This window comes from Eurypyga helias, unplaced genomic scaffold, assembly GCF_000690775.1.
Source record: "Eurypyga helias isolate BGI_N326 unplaced genomic scaffold, ASM69077v1 scaffold1874, whole genome shotgun sequence".
Taxonomy (NCBI): Eukaryota; Metazoa; Chordata; class Aves; order Eurypygiformes; family Eurypygidae; genus Eurypyga; species Eurypyga helias.
In genome coordinates, this window is record NW_010246618.1 from 2,915 (window position 1) to 18,374 (window position 15,460).

Consider the following 15,460-nt stretch of genomic DNA (forward strand, 5'->3'; position numbering starts at 1 on the left):
TACTACAGTAGCCAGAGAATTATTTATCCTACTAGGTTTCTGGTATAAAGGCAGCTTTCATACAGTGTTGCAACAGCAGTATTTAAAAAAAAAAATTATACAAAACATCACTCTGCTGTTAACACACACTTGGTTCCTTAATTTGGGGAATACCTGCATTCTTTATTTAACTCCATGAGTAAACTATCAGTTTTGGTCCCTGGAATACTTTAAATCCACCTGTCTGTCCTCACTGAACCTCCTGCTGGCTTAGTAGGCAAAGACCTTCTAGTACTCAGTAAAGGCTCTTAAACTTACAGGGTTTTTCTTTACCTAGCAAATGCTTCTAGATATGTCCTATTAGCTGCTACAGATTACGTGGAACGGTGGTCCCTTCCAGATTTCAGTATAGCTGTTTAAATCCCAGAGTCACCTGGCAATGTATTTATGCTTGGTGTTCCGCTTCTGCAGAATGTTGTCAAAGTACACCAAAACATAGTTTCAGGGTTTCTTTGAACTCTCTGCTTACACCCTTAAAGTATACCTTAGCAAACACAGCCTGGAGTTCCAGCCTACCAAAAAGCGGGTTAACTAGCCTGCTGCTCTTTAGAAACTAAAGGCTGAGTATTTGTATGTGTGCAGAACTTGGTGAGATGCCTTGGATTGGATCTGCTTCTACAGGCCTCTACATCTTTTGTCCTGTAGTCAGTAAACGATACTTTGGCTTCTGCATTTGCCTCTTTCCTACCAACACTCTTACTCAATGTTAACTGTAACTGCCTTAATGTAGTCATTTGCTGGGGGAGATTTAAAATAGTAATCATGAGAGCGTACTGACCAAGCTGCTACCTTCAAGAAGCAAAACTACAGGCTGCCCTTTAGCTCTCATTGAGATTGGAGGTGGGTGTTCTCACTCTGCCTGCTTGGTTCCAAGATCAAAGGCAACCTCTAAGTATAAGTTATAAATTTCATAGCTCTTGAGCAGAGTCCACTAAACTCATTTTCTCTTTACCATATAATCAGCTTAAATCCATATTAACTGAAAAAGAAGTTGGCTCCTCATTCCATTCTTCTTTCATTCCCTTGAAGTTTGATCTTATACTTTGTGTATCACATGATAGTCTTTTACCCTAGCCAGCATCTGGTAGCTCCTCTTGATCAACCTCTGCAAAACCAAAATACTTTTGCTCTTGACTGAAAAATAATGCGTGGGAATGGGAATGAGATGACGTTTGACAAAAAATACCCGGGACGACTACCCTAAGGTTGTATTAGCTCCAGATAAAAGGGTCTCTGCTTTACATGTGCTATGGAGTCTTTAAGTGCTCCATGAAAGATCGTTTTATCACTTAACCAGACTCTAGACATCGTTTATATTCCACTTGCTTACTGCAATTCTCACAATTCTTTATAGAACTCTGCCACTATATGCCGGAAAGTGTCCTGTCCTCTCATGCCTTGTTCCAATGCCACTGTGCCTGATGGGGAGTGCTGCCCCCGATGCTGGCGTAAGTACTCAATCCCTTCACACTTCTATAGCTGTTGGCTTCATCTAGCTAGCCACATGCTGCTCTAAAGTATACCGCAATGGGACATAACCTTGCACCACTGGAGTAAGGTTAGCCTGATGCCTCTTTGAGGTTAATCACTTAGGTGATGCATGTGAGCACTGAAACATTTGAGTTCATGGGCTTTATCTCGGTCAGGAAAGGAAGATGCATATGGCACTTGAGGACAGTTTTGTCCTCTTTTGTGGAGTGAGGGGCAGGAGAAAAGACTGTGGAAAAACACATACCTGGAGTCTTATTCCGAGCTGTAACAAGCTGTATCCCTCTGCAGCTAGCGACTATGCAGATGATGGATGGTCTCCTTGGTCTGAATGGACTTCGTGTTCTGTGACCTGTGGGAATGGGATTCAGCAGAGAGGGCGATCCTGTGACAGCCTCAATAACCGCTGTGAAGGGTCTTCTGTACAGACTCGGACTTGCCACCTTCAGGAGTGCGATAAGAGATGTAAGTACTTAATTTTCTCACACTGGTAATAAAACACAGAGTGCTTTTATTTGCCTAATGTTAACAGCAAAGATTACCATGTAACTCTGTCACTGGGATGGATCGTTGGCATCTAGCATTAAGGACTTATGTTAATCAGGTAAATGGGAGCAGGTAATTAACTTACTGCAGATAGTTAATGCAGTAAGTAGGCATGTTTGGGCACTTGCTCCCAGGACAAAATGTGAGGCCAGTTTAGGTATGCAATTTCTCCAGTGACAAAACCACTGCAATATATATCGAGTATTTGGTACAGTTCTGGTACTGGCTATGTCCCAGGTGCTGTGCAGCTAAGTCTGTTGCTCAGAAACTCTAATTAACAGATATCTCTCTCTTGTAGTTAAGCAAGATGGTGGCTGGAGTCACTGGTCACCATGGTCATCATGTTCTGTCACCTGTGGCACGGGCATCATCACTAGAATTCGTCTCTGCAACTCACCGGTACCACAACTGAATGGCAAACCTTGTGAGGGTGAGGCAAGAGAAAACAAATCCTGCCAGAAAGATCCATGCCCAAGTAAGTGCGTCCAGGTGGTAACTACTGTCCGGTAGCTTAAACGGTGACCTTCCTGAGTAGTTGCTATATAATCTAGTTCTAGTAATCTTCTGTCTTTAAACTTAGAGGTGAGCTAGGTAAAACCTCACAGGTTAGTTTCGGATTAAACTGGTTAGATGAAACTAACCTGTTTTCTATGACTTTCCTGGAGTCCACGTGTAGTTCAAACATAAGTGACAGAACTCATGAAGTGCTCTCACTACGTAAGCAAGAATCCTTAGTCAGGTAGAAGGTAGTTGTACCCACTGAATTTAAAGCTATACGTGTCTTGTAACTTTTATCTCCCTTTAGTTAATGGCAACTGGGGACCGTGGTCGCCATGGGATGCTTGCACAGTGACATGTGGTGGAGGACTTCAGAAACGTAGCCGTCTCTGCAATAACCCTGAGCCTCAGTATGGTGGGAAGACTTGCGTAGGTGAAGCTAGAGGGACTCAGGTCTGCAACAAACAGGACTGTCCAATTGGTGAGTATTAACTCACTTCCATTTTCCCATGAACATCTGAATGTTGTGGACAATATTGAATATACTGATTAAAAAAATTGACCTAAGTCCGTAAAACAAGTGCTAGAATCTTAAACCAGCGTATCTGCCGAATACAATACTGTAGCAGCATGGTAAGTGCCCTCATCTTAACACTTCCTCATCTGTTTCCCAGATGGGTGTCTGTCTAATCCCTGCTTTGCCGGGACTACGTGTACCAGCTCTCCTGATGGCTCCTGGAAGTGTGGTGCCTGTCCTGCTGGCTACCATGGTGATGGTGTCCACTGCCAAGATATTGATGAGGTAAGAAGACTAGAGTCTGCCCTTTGAAAGAGAGAGAAAGAAAATGGGAAAGGAGAATAAAACCCCAGTGTCTTATGTTGTTGTTCTCCTTCTCAAACTCGTATTTCAGTGCAAAGAGGTTCCTGATGCCTGCTTTGTCTTCAACGGAGTGCACAGGTGTGAGAATACTGAACCTGGGTACAACTGTCTGCCTTGTCCACCACGTTTCACTGGGACACAGCCATTTGGTCGCAGTGTTGAAGATGCTATGGCTAACAAGCAGGTATTGTCAACTTGAGACCTGTTATGGGTTATGGAATGTCAAAGTTTCTAAACAAAAGAAAGCACCTTGTCAGTTCCGGGAAGAAGGACGTGCTACATTTATTGAAACGCCATCCTCTGATTCAGAACAGGAGGATCATGAATCAGTTTATATTGGAGTTCAAAATGAGTTTTAAAATTCACTGTTCTCCTCAGCCACAAGAGGCTTCAGATATTACACATAATTTTAGGAGAGTAATCCAATCGGTATTCACTTATGATCCAACAACGTATGCCTTAGAGATATTTTAGTCCTTGGTTCCATTTGAAAATAAGTAAGGTTTGAATTATAAAAAAAAAAAACAAAACCACAATTAGCGCTAAGATGGCTGCTGGAGTTGAAGAGTGGAAGAAAGCAATGTATGAGGCTTTTCCTGTTTTCTGATCAAAACAAGCATGTATGCTCTGTGTTTTATTTGAATCTCTGAAGGAAAAATGAGGAATAAAAAGATGTTTCCAGTGGATTTCATTCCTGTGTGGTCTTCTAGGTCTGCAAGCCACGTAATCCATGCACAGATGGAACACATGACTGCAACAAGAATGCCAAATGCAATTACCTTGGCCACTTCAGTGACCCCATGTATCGCTGTGAATGTAAACCAGGCTATGCTGGTAATGGCATAATCTGTGGAGAAGATACTGACTTGGATGGATGGCCAAATGAGAACCTTGTTTGTGTTGCCAATGCCACTTACCACTGTAAAAAAGTAAGTTCATCCCATTTCCCCACCTACCATTGTAACAACCTGTCTATCTGAGAAATACACAACATATGTTAGATCTGAGGTATAAATCAAATCTCTGTCTGGTTGGAGATACTAAACTGTCCTCTCTGCAAACAAAACTGGCAAAACACCCTTCTGGGTAAGGATACCATGGTCAAGGTATTGCTAGGAGGCTCTTGCTGTTGCTTTCAATATTCCTGCAGTATGGGAAAAAATGAAGGCTGACACAATTATAAATGTTTGTTATAAATGTTCTAGTAAGAGTCTAGTGTAGGCTATATCTGTATGTCAGAGCAAAGTTGATATACCTGTCTCTAGGGGTAGAAAAAGAGAGTAAGATTATCAAAAGCAGCCAAATCTTTGTTTTAAAAATTGTTTGAACTATGGCTTTGTAAGACTTATCCTCACAGTAATGACTCTGAGAGAACTGAGTAATGACATTGAGAGAATAAGATAACACCTACCTGATTAGGCAAACTGATAAATATATCAGTGTTTAGATCTTACCTGCTGAAATCCCTATTGTGTTTACCCCTGGCACAATTACATCTGTGTACTTTCTCCTTTCCAGGATAACTGCCCTAATCTGCCCAACTCTGGTCAGGAAGACTATGATAAGGATGGGATTGGGGATGCCTGTGACAATGACGACGATGATGATGGCATTCAAAAAAAAGGGGAAGACCACAAAAAGAACAGCCGTGGAGAATGTAGCTCTCCCATTCCTTTTCCTAAGGCTGGGGTCTAGCTTCTGACCTTAACATAGGACACTGCTGTCAGTGACAGCAATCCCCAAAACCTTTAGATATGCATAACTATGCAGACAAACGTTCTGCAGCTGGTTGAGCTTTGGAAGTGAATCTTCACTTTCATTCAGCCATTCCTACATTCTTGCAAGTAACGGGGTGTTTTGAGGTAGAAGCATTCCAGTTTTAACGGTTTCCCTGCCTTTCATTTCTCCTTTTATATAGCAGTACAAGCATAAGCAGAATCTGGTTAGAGCTTTAATTCGTCTGTTTTTAAAGCTTGACTTCCTTCTTGCTCTTGCAGGACAACTGTCCATTCATCTACAACCCACAGCAGTATGACTATGACAGGGATGAAGTTGGTGACCGCTGTGATAACTGCCCCTACAATCACAACCCTGATCAAACGGACACGGACAACAACGGAGAAGGAGATGCGTGTGCAGTGGATATTGATGGAGATGGTAAGTGGCCTCTAATCGCTCCTTCAGACAGTTTTCTAATCACAGATTGATCTGATGTACCACTGATTTTCCTGCCAGAATTTTGTCACTAAACACACACAAGTTGTCCTCAGGTGGTTTTGGGACATACAGACTACTGAAGTAATGGTTACAGCTAATGGAAATTTGCTTCGAAATACACACATTTTGGCACAGTTAAATTGTAGCTCTACTCTTGCAGGCAGTAGGAATAGAAGTGTGTGGCAGAGCTCGTGATGAATCAAGTTTCAAAGCTTTCAAATGCTGCTCAAAATGCTTTCAGAAATAAATCAGGAAGTGCATGGTGGCTTTGTACAGTCCTCTGCAGCGTTTAGAAGTCTGACTTATGTTGATGAACTCTCCTTAATTTTGCAGGGGTCCTTAATGAACAGGACAACTGCCAGTATGTCTACAATGTAGACCAGAGGGACACGGACTTGGATGGTGTTGGAGATCAGTGTGATAACTGTCCGCTGGAACACAATCCTGACCAGGTAGGGGATTTGCATTATATAAATAGAAGACTAGTATTTTAAAAACATAGTGTGTTGTACATGGTATTTGCATATCAAGTTACAGCTTAAATTTGACTTGTCACAAATAATGCTTATTAATTTGCCAAATGGTGCCTTTATCAAATAACATGCTCTCACGGTTCAAACAGCAGCTAGGTATCTTCTGAAAAGTAACTCTAGTGAAGATGTGAGACTACTGCAAGTGCTCATCTCCTAAACATTTCCAGGGTCTGTCAGTTGTGGTGATCCTCATAGCGAGGGCATGAAATTACTGGGAGCACTGTGTGAAACCTAAGTGGGGGGGAACTACCCTCTTCCTAGCCTGTAGTGCTGGGTTCACTTACACACAAAGTGGCTCTCTACTATTAGTCCTTTAGTTGAAAACAGCTGCATTTCAAAAGATAACTCTTCTACCAGTAAGTTGAAGGCAGCACAGGTTGCTTTCCTCCAAGGAATAGGCATATTTTGACACCTTTTAAATTCCCCTTCATAAAAAAAAAATATCTAGGGGGATCCAGCCTCTCACACAACTTACGGTTCAAAGACGTTTGAAGGCATAAGGAGATGATAAAGCCTGTGCCATCCTGTCAAGCACAAGGCTGTAAGTTTAATAGCTTCAGGGACGTCACTCTTCAAACATTCCAGATAGAAAAGCTGTTGCAAATCAGTGGAATCTAGTGTAGTATGGTTGTGTAGGCCAAAAGCAGTGTTGCTTGAAGATTTTAAACAGATAATGCAAAATTTCTTAGCTTTTGTAGGCTTGCTTTATTACCTCCCCACCTGAGGGTGGAAAGGGCCTGAAGATCCTTTTGGTCAATGTTTCTCTTAATGCTTTGAAAACTTAATGAGACTCTTAACGGCCTTTCAAACACTCTGCTAATCAAGTTCTAGAAGTGGGGGTACTGGGTTTCAAACAGCAGAATTAACAGCTGCCAAACTGTGTGGCATGCCTTCCGCCTACACCAACACCAGGGTCCTCCACCGCTGCCGACAGGATGACTAGGCTAAACCTTGAGGCACTCTCGGGGATGACCAGATTGTTTTTCTGAATTCGGAAGCTGACTAAGCATGTGACGAGCTAAAATAGGTGATCAGCAAGCATAGCACTTCGTCCAGTCTTTGACCACTGAGGGGAATATTGTCTTGACTGATGAGTCAGGGACATGAAGAGCATTATAGGCTTTTACGATAACAAACACTACAATATGGTGTGGAAGATCTAAAACATAGTCTGACAAGTCTTGGTTCCAGTGTTACAGCCTCTACTGGCTAGGTACGGAGTAGTCCTACCCTTATCTGTCCCTTCGAACCAGAGGGCTGTCAGAGGAGGCAGGAGGTGAAGTACCCTGTGTCCAGTACGGTAGGCTAGTAACAGAAGAGTCAGGTGGCAGAAAGGAGAAAAGAAGCTTATAACCACACTGCTTTCTACTTCTGTGGATTCAAGTTAATACCAGGGAAACACTCAAGCAGCCCAAAGCTCCTATTTCAGCATTTTTTTAAGTGGCTGTTAAAAATGTTCTTGGTTTTTCTTCCCCTTTCTTTAGGAAGACACAGATTCTGACCGCATAGGTGATGAGTGTGACAACAACCAGGACATAGATGAAGACGGCCATCAAAATAATCTTGATAACTGCCCCTATGTGCCCAATGCCAATCAAGCTGACCATGACAAGGATGGGAAAGGCGATGCCTGTGACCATGATGATGACAATGACGGTATCCCTGACGACAAAGACAACTGCAGATTGGTTGCCAACCCTGACCAAGCAGATTCCGATGGTAAGATGGCCAGTATCGTTGTAGTATTTTAAGAGTATCTTCCCATAGTTTGATACTATGTTTTCCCATACTGGACAAAACTTCCAAGTAACAAAAAGATAGAATGTCTGTACTGTTGTTAGTGCTACTCTGGAGAAAGAAGCAACGTAAAAAGGACCACATATCCAACTTATTCCTAAGTCACGATCAGGTTGGAGTGAAAGGGCACTTACACGGTAGCTGTTGTGGCTTCTGCAGTGTTTCTGCCAGCAATACCTGGGCAGTCAGAAATCTGCAATTGAGATTTCAACTCCAAGTTGTAAAACTTGAAAGCAAATAACAACGGTGATAAAATGATATTATTTGTGTCCTTCAGGTGATGGACGTGGAGATGCTTGCAAAGATGACTTTGACCAAGACAGTGTGCCAGACATTGATGATATCTGCCCTGAAAATGTGGACATTAGTGAAACTGATTTCCGAAGATTTCAGATGATTCCTCTGGATCCCAAAGGAACATCCCAAAATGATCCAAACTGGGTTGTTCGTCACCAGGGTAAAGAACTGGTTCAGACAGTCAACTGTGACCCTGGCCTTGCAGTCGGTAAGCAGAAAGGTTTAACAGGCATTGCACTATTGTGTGGGGTTCTTTTGGTTATGGGGGTGGGGGAGGAGGAGGAGAACCTAACAAACTCTTAAACAGTTGTTCAAGAATCGCAAAAGAGCAGCACCTAAAACTTTCTCCTTTAATGCCCTGTAGGTTTTGATGAATTCAACGCTGTGGACTTCAGTGGCACCTTCTTCATCAATACAGAAAGGGATGATGATTATGCTGGCTTTGTATTTGGCTATCAGTCTAGCAGTCGCTTCTATGTCGTCATGTGGAAGCAGATCACCCAGTCTTACTGGGACTCCACACCAACCAAAGCTCAAGGCTACTCAGGTCTGTCCATTAAAGTTGTGAACTCCACCACCGGTCCAGGAGAACACCTTCGTAATGCTCTGTGGCACACAGGAAACACTCCTGGCCAGGTAAGAGTGGCACTTTGGTAGCCTACTCTTCTGCACTGTAAGGCAAGCTGTTCTTCCAGCGAGTGAGATGCTTTCAGGGGCTCTGTACATGCTGATCAGAATGGCGTAGTCGTCTTGGCAAAGACCAGTAACTCCGTAATTATCCCCAATCATGCAAAACACTGTATAAAATTAACAGGATTGCATGCTGCATACAGGCTTTCCAGCAGCAGTGAATCAGTTTTTGTCTGGATTTGTGGAGTAGTTTCCTATTTGTGTATTTTAAAGTAAACTTAAATGTAGTTGATTTCAGTAAGACCCCGTTACGGACCCTAATGACTTATGCCTTTACTAGTCGTAATGATGATGCTCAAGGCACCTTCGTGTCAAAATAACAGCTACGTTGGCTCAGTCAGGTCTTTGGTTAATAAAAAAAGTATTCTTTGGCAGGTGAGGACTTTGTGGCATGACCCTCGTCACATAGGCTGGAAAGACTTCACTGCATACAGATGGCGTCTCAGCCACAGACCAAAGACTGGCTACATCAGGTGAGCACCACCCTTTTATCGTCACTAGTTATCACAAGGAGAGTGGATGCCTGGAAAGGTGGGCTTAACAGAAGCTTGTCAAAGACGGCTGACCTGTTGTCTCTTTGTAGGGTTGTAATGTATGAAGGGAAGAAAATCATGGCAGACTCAGGACCAATCTATGATAAAACCTATGCTGGTGGGCGGCTAGGATTATTCGTCTTCTCTCAAGAAATGGTGTTCTTCTCAGATCTTAAATATGAATGCAGAGGTAAGGAAGACATTGTATCTAAGACATCCTATATAAATGAATTGGTTCAAGAAAGCTGCTCTCAAGAAAAATAGGATGGGTCAAGAAATAAGAGCTAAGAGGGAAATTTCACCCCTGATCTTTCATGGCTCTATCTCAGGCGAGTTCTGCAGGCAGAAGCAAGTCACCTTCTTGATAGTTTCTTCACAGTTTAAAGTTTATCTGTATAAAATCTAAATATATTCCCGTCCTGTTACTTCAAAGTATCAGAATTCCACACTAAGTTCCAGCTATGAAGTATGACTGCTGACTAGAATGAATGAGCATGAACGCAGCTGACAAAGTCCAAGGTTAACACACAAAATACTGATTTTTAGCAATCAAGAGAGTAGTGTTTGGTATGCAAAGCAGAGGTGTTTAAAAGCCAGCAAAGTAGAAGGTGGTCCACGTGTGGGCACTGATGCTGTTCGGTGGCGGTAAGTGCATTTGACTGGTTTCAGGTGCCCTAGTCATCTTAAATTGTGACTTCATCCTGTAATGTTTACATAGGTACTTTGAGTTAGACTTCAGAACCTAGTCCAAGTACTTCCAGTTTTCTTCACCGACATGTTCTTTACAAATGTCTCTAGGGATTCATGTCTTAGACATAATCATGCAGAATGCACAGAAATATTTAAATATCTTTTTTTTTTCCTCCTTCACAGATCCATAATCACAAGGTTATTGGATCCAGAGACTACTTAAAAATGCTGGTATTGCACCTTCTGAAACGTTTAGCCTTACAAATCCTGGGACCATTATATTATTCCTTCCCTTCTTCTTTCTGCATAAATGTGGACTCGAAACACATGACCTGCCTCAAGAGAATGCTTTTGAGAGAAATGAAAGTGAGAACGTACCTGGTATCTGACCTCTGCTGAAGTGGAAGGAAACAAATGTGTCTTGCAAATGAGAATTGTCTTCACTGAACAAGCACACTTCTTTCAGTAGGAAAGACATCTGTTTGCTGTTTATCACAGTGCAGTGTCACTGCCTCTCTAACTGGAGGTCCCATGGAGTAGCATTTTGTAAAAAGAACATCTTTGGATGTGCTGTGGACTACTTAAACTGAAGACCTTTTCATTGTGTGGGGAAAAGGGTTTCTTGGGTGGGAGGGTGAACCCTTAAGTCTTTTTTTTCTTTATGGGGAAGAATTCTTTTTTTTAATGAGGGCTGTGCTACCCTGGTTTACATCCATTTATCTTGGAAAAATTATTGTTTCAGATGTCATATTTTTCAGATGAAAATACAGCCTTTTAATCTCTTTGTGGTGAGCTAGATCAGCCGCTGCATTACACAGGAAAAAACAGATATCCTAAAACTGATTTTCATGGTGGGAGGGAGAAACAGGATAAAAGCTGGCACACTGGATCACACCAGCTTTGGGAGAACTGGGATTTACAATTTGATTCTGTTTTTTTCCTGACTAGATGCACGTCTTTCTTACCTTTAAATGTTTTCTTTTGGATATGGTGCCAGAAAGCACCGCCATCTCAGCCAGCACTGTGCTGCCCTTTGGGAAATCAGCATGTGCTTCACTTTTTTCATGGTTAAAAAGGCACAAAAATAATAGTGATGAAAGCATTCCTTTTCTACATGCCATAAATGCTTTAAACCCCTTGCTTCTTTGGAGGGGAGGGGAAGGGGCTTGTAGATAAAATACTGAAATTGTACAATATTTATTTTTACTTATCCTTGATGTTATAATGACTGAGGGATTATTGATTTAAAACAACAAGAAATGCGTCAAGACTATCCACCTAATCATTGTTACAAGTCTTCATGACTGTAAGATTGTAAATACAGATTATTTATTAACTCTGTTCTATATTGAAACTAGAGGAATTTTAGTTGAGGGGAGAAAAAATATCTTGTCTGGAGCAGATAATGGTGATGTATTTGTTTACCAGAGCAACTTTCCCGTAAAGGCTTTGAGGTCCAGGGAGAAGTAGCGGGGTGGGGAATGAGATGTTTGTTTTTCTCAGTCTGAGCTCAATGTTGGCTTTTCCTTTTCTTTGTGCAAGGCAGTTGGTAGCCTGGCAGGCGGCTCTTCTGCAGCGCTGAAACTCAAGTCCCCATAGAGTGGCAGTTCCTGTCCCATAGGGCCAGAGACGAGGGGATGCCGTTTGCCACCTGGGCGGTTATTTAGTGCTGGGACATGTCGGCGGTGCCTGGCCGCTGGTCAGTGGGCCTGGTGCTAAACCAGCATCCCGCCCTAAGGAGAGTGTGGAGAGAGGCGGGGAAAAACAGAGCGGCAAAGTGCGCCGCTGCACACCCGTTATTGTGACGCGTGATGTGCAGCCACAAAGGAATTCTTCACCGACTAGGAAGAATTCCAGGAACTCCTTGGGGAAGAGGGGGAGGGCTGGATGTACATTAAAAGATGATTGTTTTCCCCAAAAGAAGGAGTGGCATCCTTACACCTACAATATTTCCTTGTCCTTTCCAAAAAGGAAAAGAAACGAACACAGTGGAAGTTTTACGTACAAATATTACCTCATTGTTGTGTGACTGAGAAAAACCTTTGGATTAAGCAGAGTTCAAATGTCTAACAAACTTTAAAGCTACTGTAGTACTAAAAAGTTAATGCTGTACATAGTCAAGGTTTCTTTGCAGAAAATGTATTCCCAGTAAAGAAATGACATTGGAAAAAAAAAAAGTCAAATACAATTTCTAATGTTGTGTTATATTTTTTTCCTGTCACCTTGTATACCATTGCTTGTATTTTTATAAATTATTTTTCTCATTGCCATTGTAATAGTTAATCACGTAATTGTGTAGATACGCTATTTAAATAATTTATCATGAAATGCTACCTGTAGAGTTAGTATTTCTATTTTTATAAAATGTTTGCACACTGAAGATTTTTTTTTTGCTTCCCTCCTCCCGATGTTTTTGCTAGCATCATTTTCTAAGAACGTGCTTTTTTTTTTTTTTTTGTAAACATTTTTAACCAGTTTCCATTTTAAAGTTGTGTAAGTTGTACAATAAAGCTTCTTACATACAAAGAACAATAAACCAACAAGGACATTCATATTTACACCTTTGTCCTCTAGTTTTAATTGTGTCTTCTAACAGTTGTGGATAACTGTTATGCTGTTATTCGTGTCACGTTAGGCTTCAAAGCCAGGCGTCTCTACGCTCTTTACATTAAAACTATGACAAGGGGATGCTTTCTGTCACCTGAGCTTTCACCCCAGCTATAACCGCTCATCCCCTTGAAGGCAATTCTGCAGTTTGGTAGGTTGGACAGCTGGGGAATTTGATTCTGAAGGATTCACTGAAGACTTCTGTACGCATAGATGCAGCCATGCTGCCCTTGATGCAGCCAGAAGGCAAAACTCTCTCAGGGAGTGCAATCATCCCTAGGCAGGCCTATCCCTTCTTTCGTTCTTTCACGGGAAAAGAGGCAGAGTCATGGCTATCTCTAGTGGTGGATGAGTATCTGTTAGTATCTGCTATAGGCTGAGCCTGCAGGTGTGACCACAAAGCTGACGATGTGGCACTGTCTCAACTGGTGGGACATACCGCTAAAAACAGAAGCCGTTAGGACTAACTGTTTGGTCTTGACTTAAAACAGCAGTTTGTCTCATAAGCCCTTCAGCACAGCCAGGTACGACATGCTAGTGTGTTTAGGAGGTCTGGCAGGTATACAAAATTAATCTTTAAATCTGCTCTTCCTGAGGATGAGGAATCTTGTTTTATGAAGTTTTGTCCTATTTTTCTGTCACTAAATTTTGAGAATAGTCCTGTATGTTCTAAGGAGAACAAGGAGAGAAAAAAATAAAACCAAAGAACTCCCTACCTGTAGCTTCTGAAATATGAGTGGCTGCTGAATTTCCGCCCTGGCCATGTACAGGATTGTCTGCTTCGCTTCCCCAGAGTGAGTAGCGGCAGTCTCTGGTGGGATGGCACTGTCAGTGTAACCTGGCGATTCTTATCTGTGGCACCAAGCGTCCTGCAGCTCTGGTCTCAAACTCCCTTCCTGCCTCCCGGGGCACCAAGAAGAGCGGCAGCTACAGAAGACAAAGTTCCCACCTGGAGAAATCTCTTTACTGTAGTTGCAGGAAGAATGAGATACCCTGTGTTTAGAAAACTGTTCAGTTGTATGAGCAGGTGCATCTATATATGGATATATGTAGGTCTGACCGGAAGTTTAAAAAAGATAACTGCTACCCATTGTGGGGGAGGAGAGTCTTGGCAGCCCATTGCAATGACCTTGTCTGCGCCCAAGCCCATCTGTCACGCTAATTTATTGCGTGTGTTTATGCAGCTTGTACCAGTGTAGTATCTGAATTGGGGATGCTACACGCCTCAGAATAGTCAAGGCATGCCACATGCCGTGTGTTAACCCACAGGGTAAGTCCACCCACGCGTCGCCTGGGGAGTGCGAACACAGTGGGACATAAGACAGAGCTGTAGTTGAGGTAAGTTAGGCCCAAAGAAAGTAACTTTCTTTGGTCCAAGAAGGAAGTTACTTGCCCGAAGGGACAGCCATTGAAAAAAAACTAAACAGGAAGAGCATGGAAAACAGCTACACTTCACAGGGCAAAAAGTCCGTAGGTGAAGCCTGTGGGAACCAGGCTGTTCCCAGCTCCTTGGAGACTCATCAGCGAAACATCCAAGCGTACCAACCAATGCATGCCACTTCCACTGTCACTGGGTACTCGGGCAACCTTTTTTTGCATAAATAATCCTGAGGTTCATGCTATTGCAGAGAGTACAGTGTTTTCTTACCACAGCAGGCTCTTCCCCGAGCACATGCAACTACAGTAGCTGAAGTTTTCAAGGGGTCAGCGGCATGGCCTATGTCCGAGAGATGTAGTCCTTTAACCTGTAGCGACTGATAACCTATGGAGAGAAAGGGGTAACTGTAGCGAGATCTGCATCTTAACGACAGCCGTGCACTTTTTACTGGCATTGTCATGATTTTATAGTGAGCTCTGTAGTATGGTAATTGGCTGATTTCCAACATAAATTTCTTTTGGAAAGGATTGCTGAGATTATAGGAGAGAGCATCTTAATATATATCCATAAGGGGAGTTCTAGCTTTTATTTCTCATCTTTTCTGAGAGAGAGAACAGGTGCACAAAGTTGCATGAATAGTTAAGCAGCATTATGACAAGAGGAAGAGAACTCACTAGAGAAAAGTGCTGGGCAAGCAAAAGCCTTAAAGATAAAAACTTCCACAGAAAATCCATAAAATTAGGCAAATATCACAGACAAAGTTGGATTTTTGAATTCATAGAAATCTCAGGAAGCCCAGCCATCATCTGTCTTTAATTTTTCAACTGCTTTCAAATTCGGGGACTGCTAGCCTAGGCAACACACAGAAGAGCTAAAGCGAGAGCTGCTTAGATGCTGTGTCAGTCTCCCTTGATGATTCCCCTCACAAAATGCGGATGGAGAGACCATTTTAGTGTTATTGTAAAATTAGGGTAGAATGCCTCTGGCAATACCCTTCCCACCAAAACTATGCATACCAAATACACAAAACAAACAATAGGAAAATAGAAGAGTATTTCCACAAGAAAACAGCAAACTTTTAAGTGGGGGAAAAAAAGGGTTCTAAATACAGAATACCAGCCTATAAATCAAAATTATTCATGCGCTTCAGCACTCTAGAAATTAATACACACTTGTGAATATTCCAGTTTGCTGGGGTTTTTTATTAAAGCATAGTAGATGCTTTAGGTGTTGCAGATTCAATTGGAAGCAATGAACTATTTCACAT

At 42.2% G+C, this 15,460-nt stretch overlaps 1 protein-coding gene across 1 annotated transcript in view; it reads left to right on the top strand.

The window, feature by feature from the left end:
* Window positions 1–12,932, top strand: part of THBS1 (thrombospondin 1) — a 15,830-nt gene extending 2,898 nt beyond the window's left edge. Inside the window, exons 6-21 of the mRNA XM_010150446.1 lie at window positions 1,394–1,487; window positions 1,819–1,992; window positions 2,372–2,548; window positions 2,879–3,052; window positions 3,246–3,373; window positions 3,483–3,635; window positions 4,162–4,380; window positions 4,970–5,070; window positions 5,442–5,608; window positions 6,002–6,120; window positions 7,686–7,920; window positions 8,276–8,503; window positions 8,660–8,931; window positions 9,361–9,458; window positions 9,569–9,708; window positions 12,805–12,932. Coding sequence (XP_010148748.1) covers window positions 1,394–1,487; window positions 1,819–1,992; window positions 2,372–2,548; window positions 2,879–3,052; window positions 3,246–3,373; window positions 3,483–3,635; window positions 4,162–4,380; window positions 4,970–5,070; window positions 5,442–5,608; window positions 6,002–6,120; window positions 7,686–7,920; window positions 8,276–8,503; window positions 8,660–8,931; window positions 9,361–9,458; window positions 9,569–9,708; window positions 12,805–12,932 — 2,607 coding nt within the window. The remainder of the gene's footprint in view (window positions 1–1,393; window positions 1,488–1,818; window positions 1,993–2,371; window positions 2,549–2,878; window positions 3,053–3,245; window positions 3,374–3,482; window positions 3,636–4,161; window positions 4,381–4,969; window positions 5,071–5,441; window positions 5,609–6,001; window positions 6,121–7,685; window positions 7,921–8,275; window positions 8,504–8,659; window positions 8,932–9,360; window positions 9,459–9,568; window positions 9,709–12,804) is intronic.
* Window positions 12,933–15,460: the final 2,528 nt, after the last annotated feature.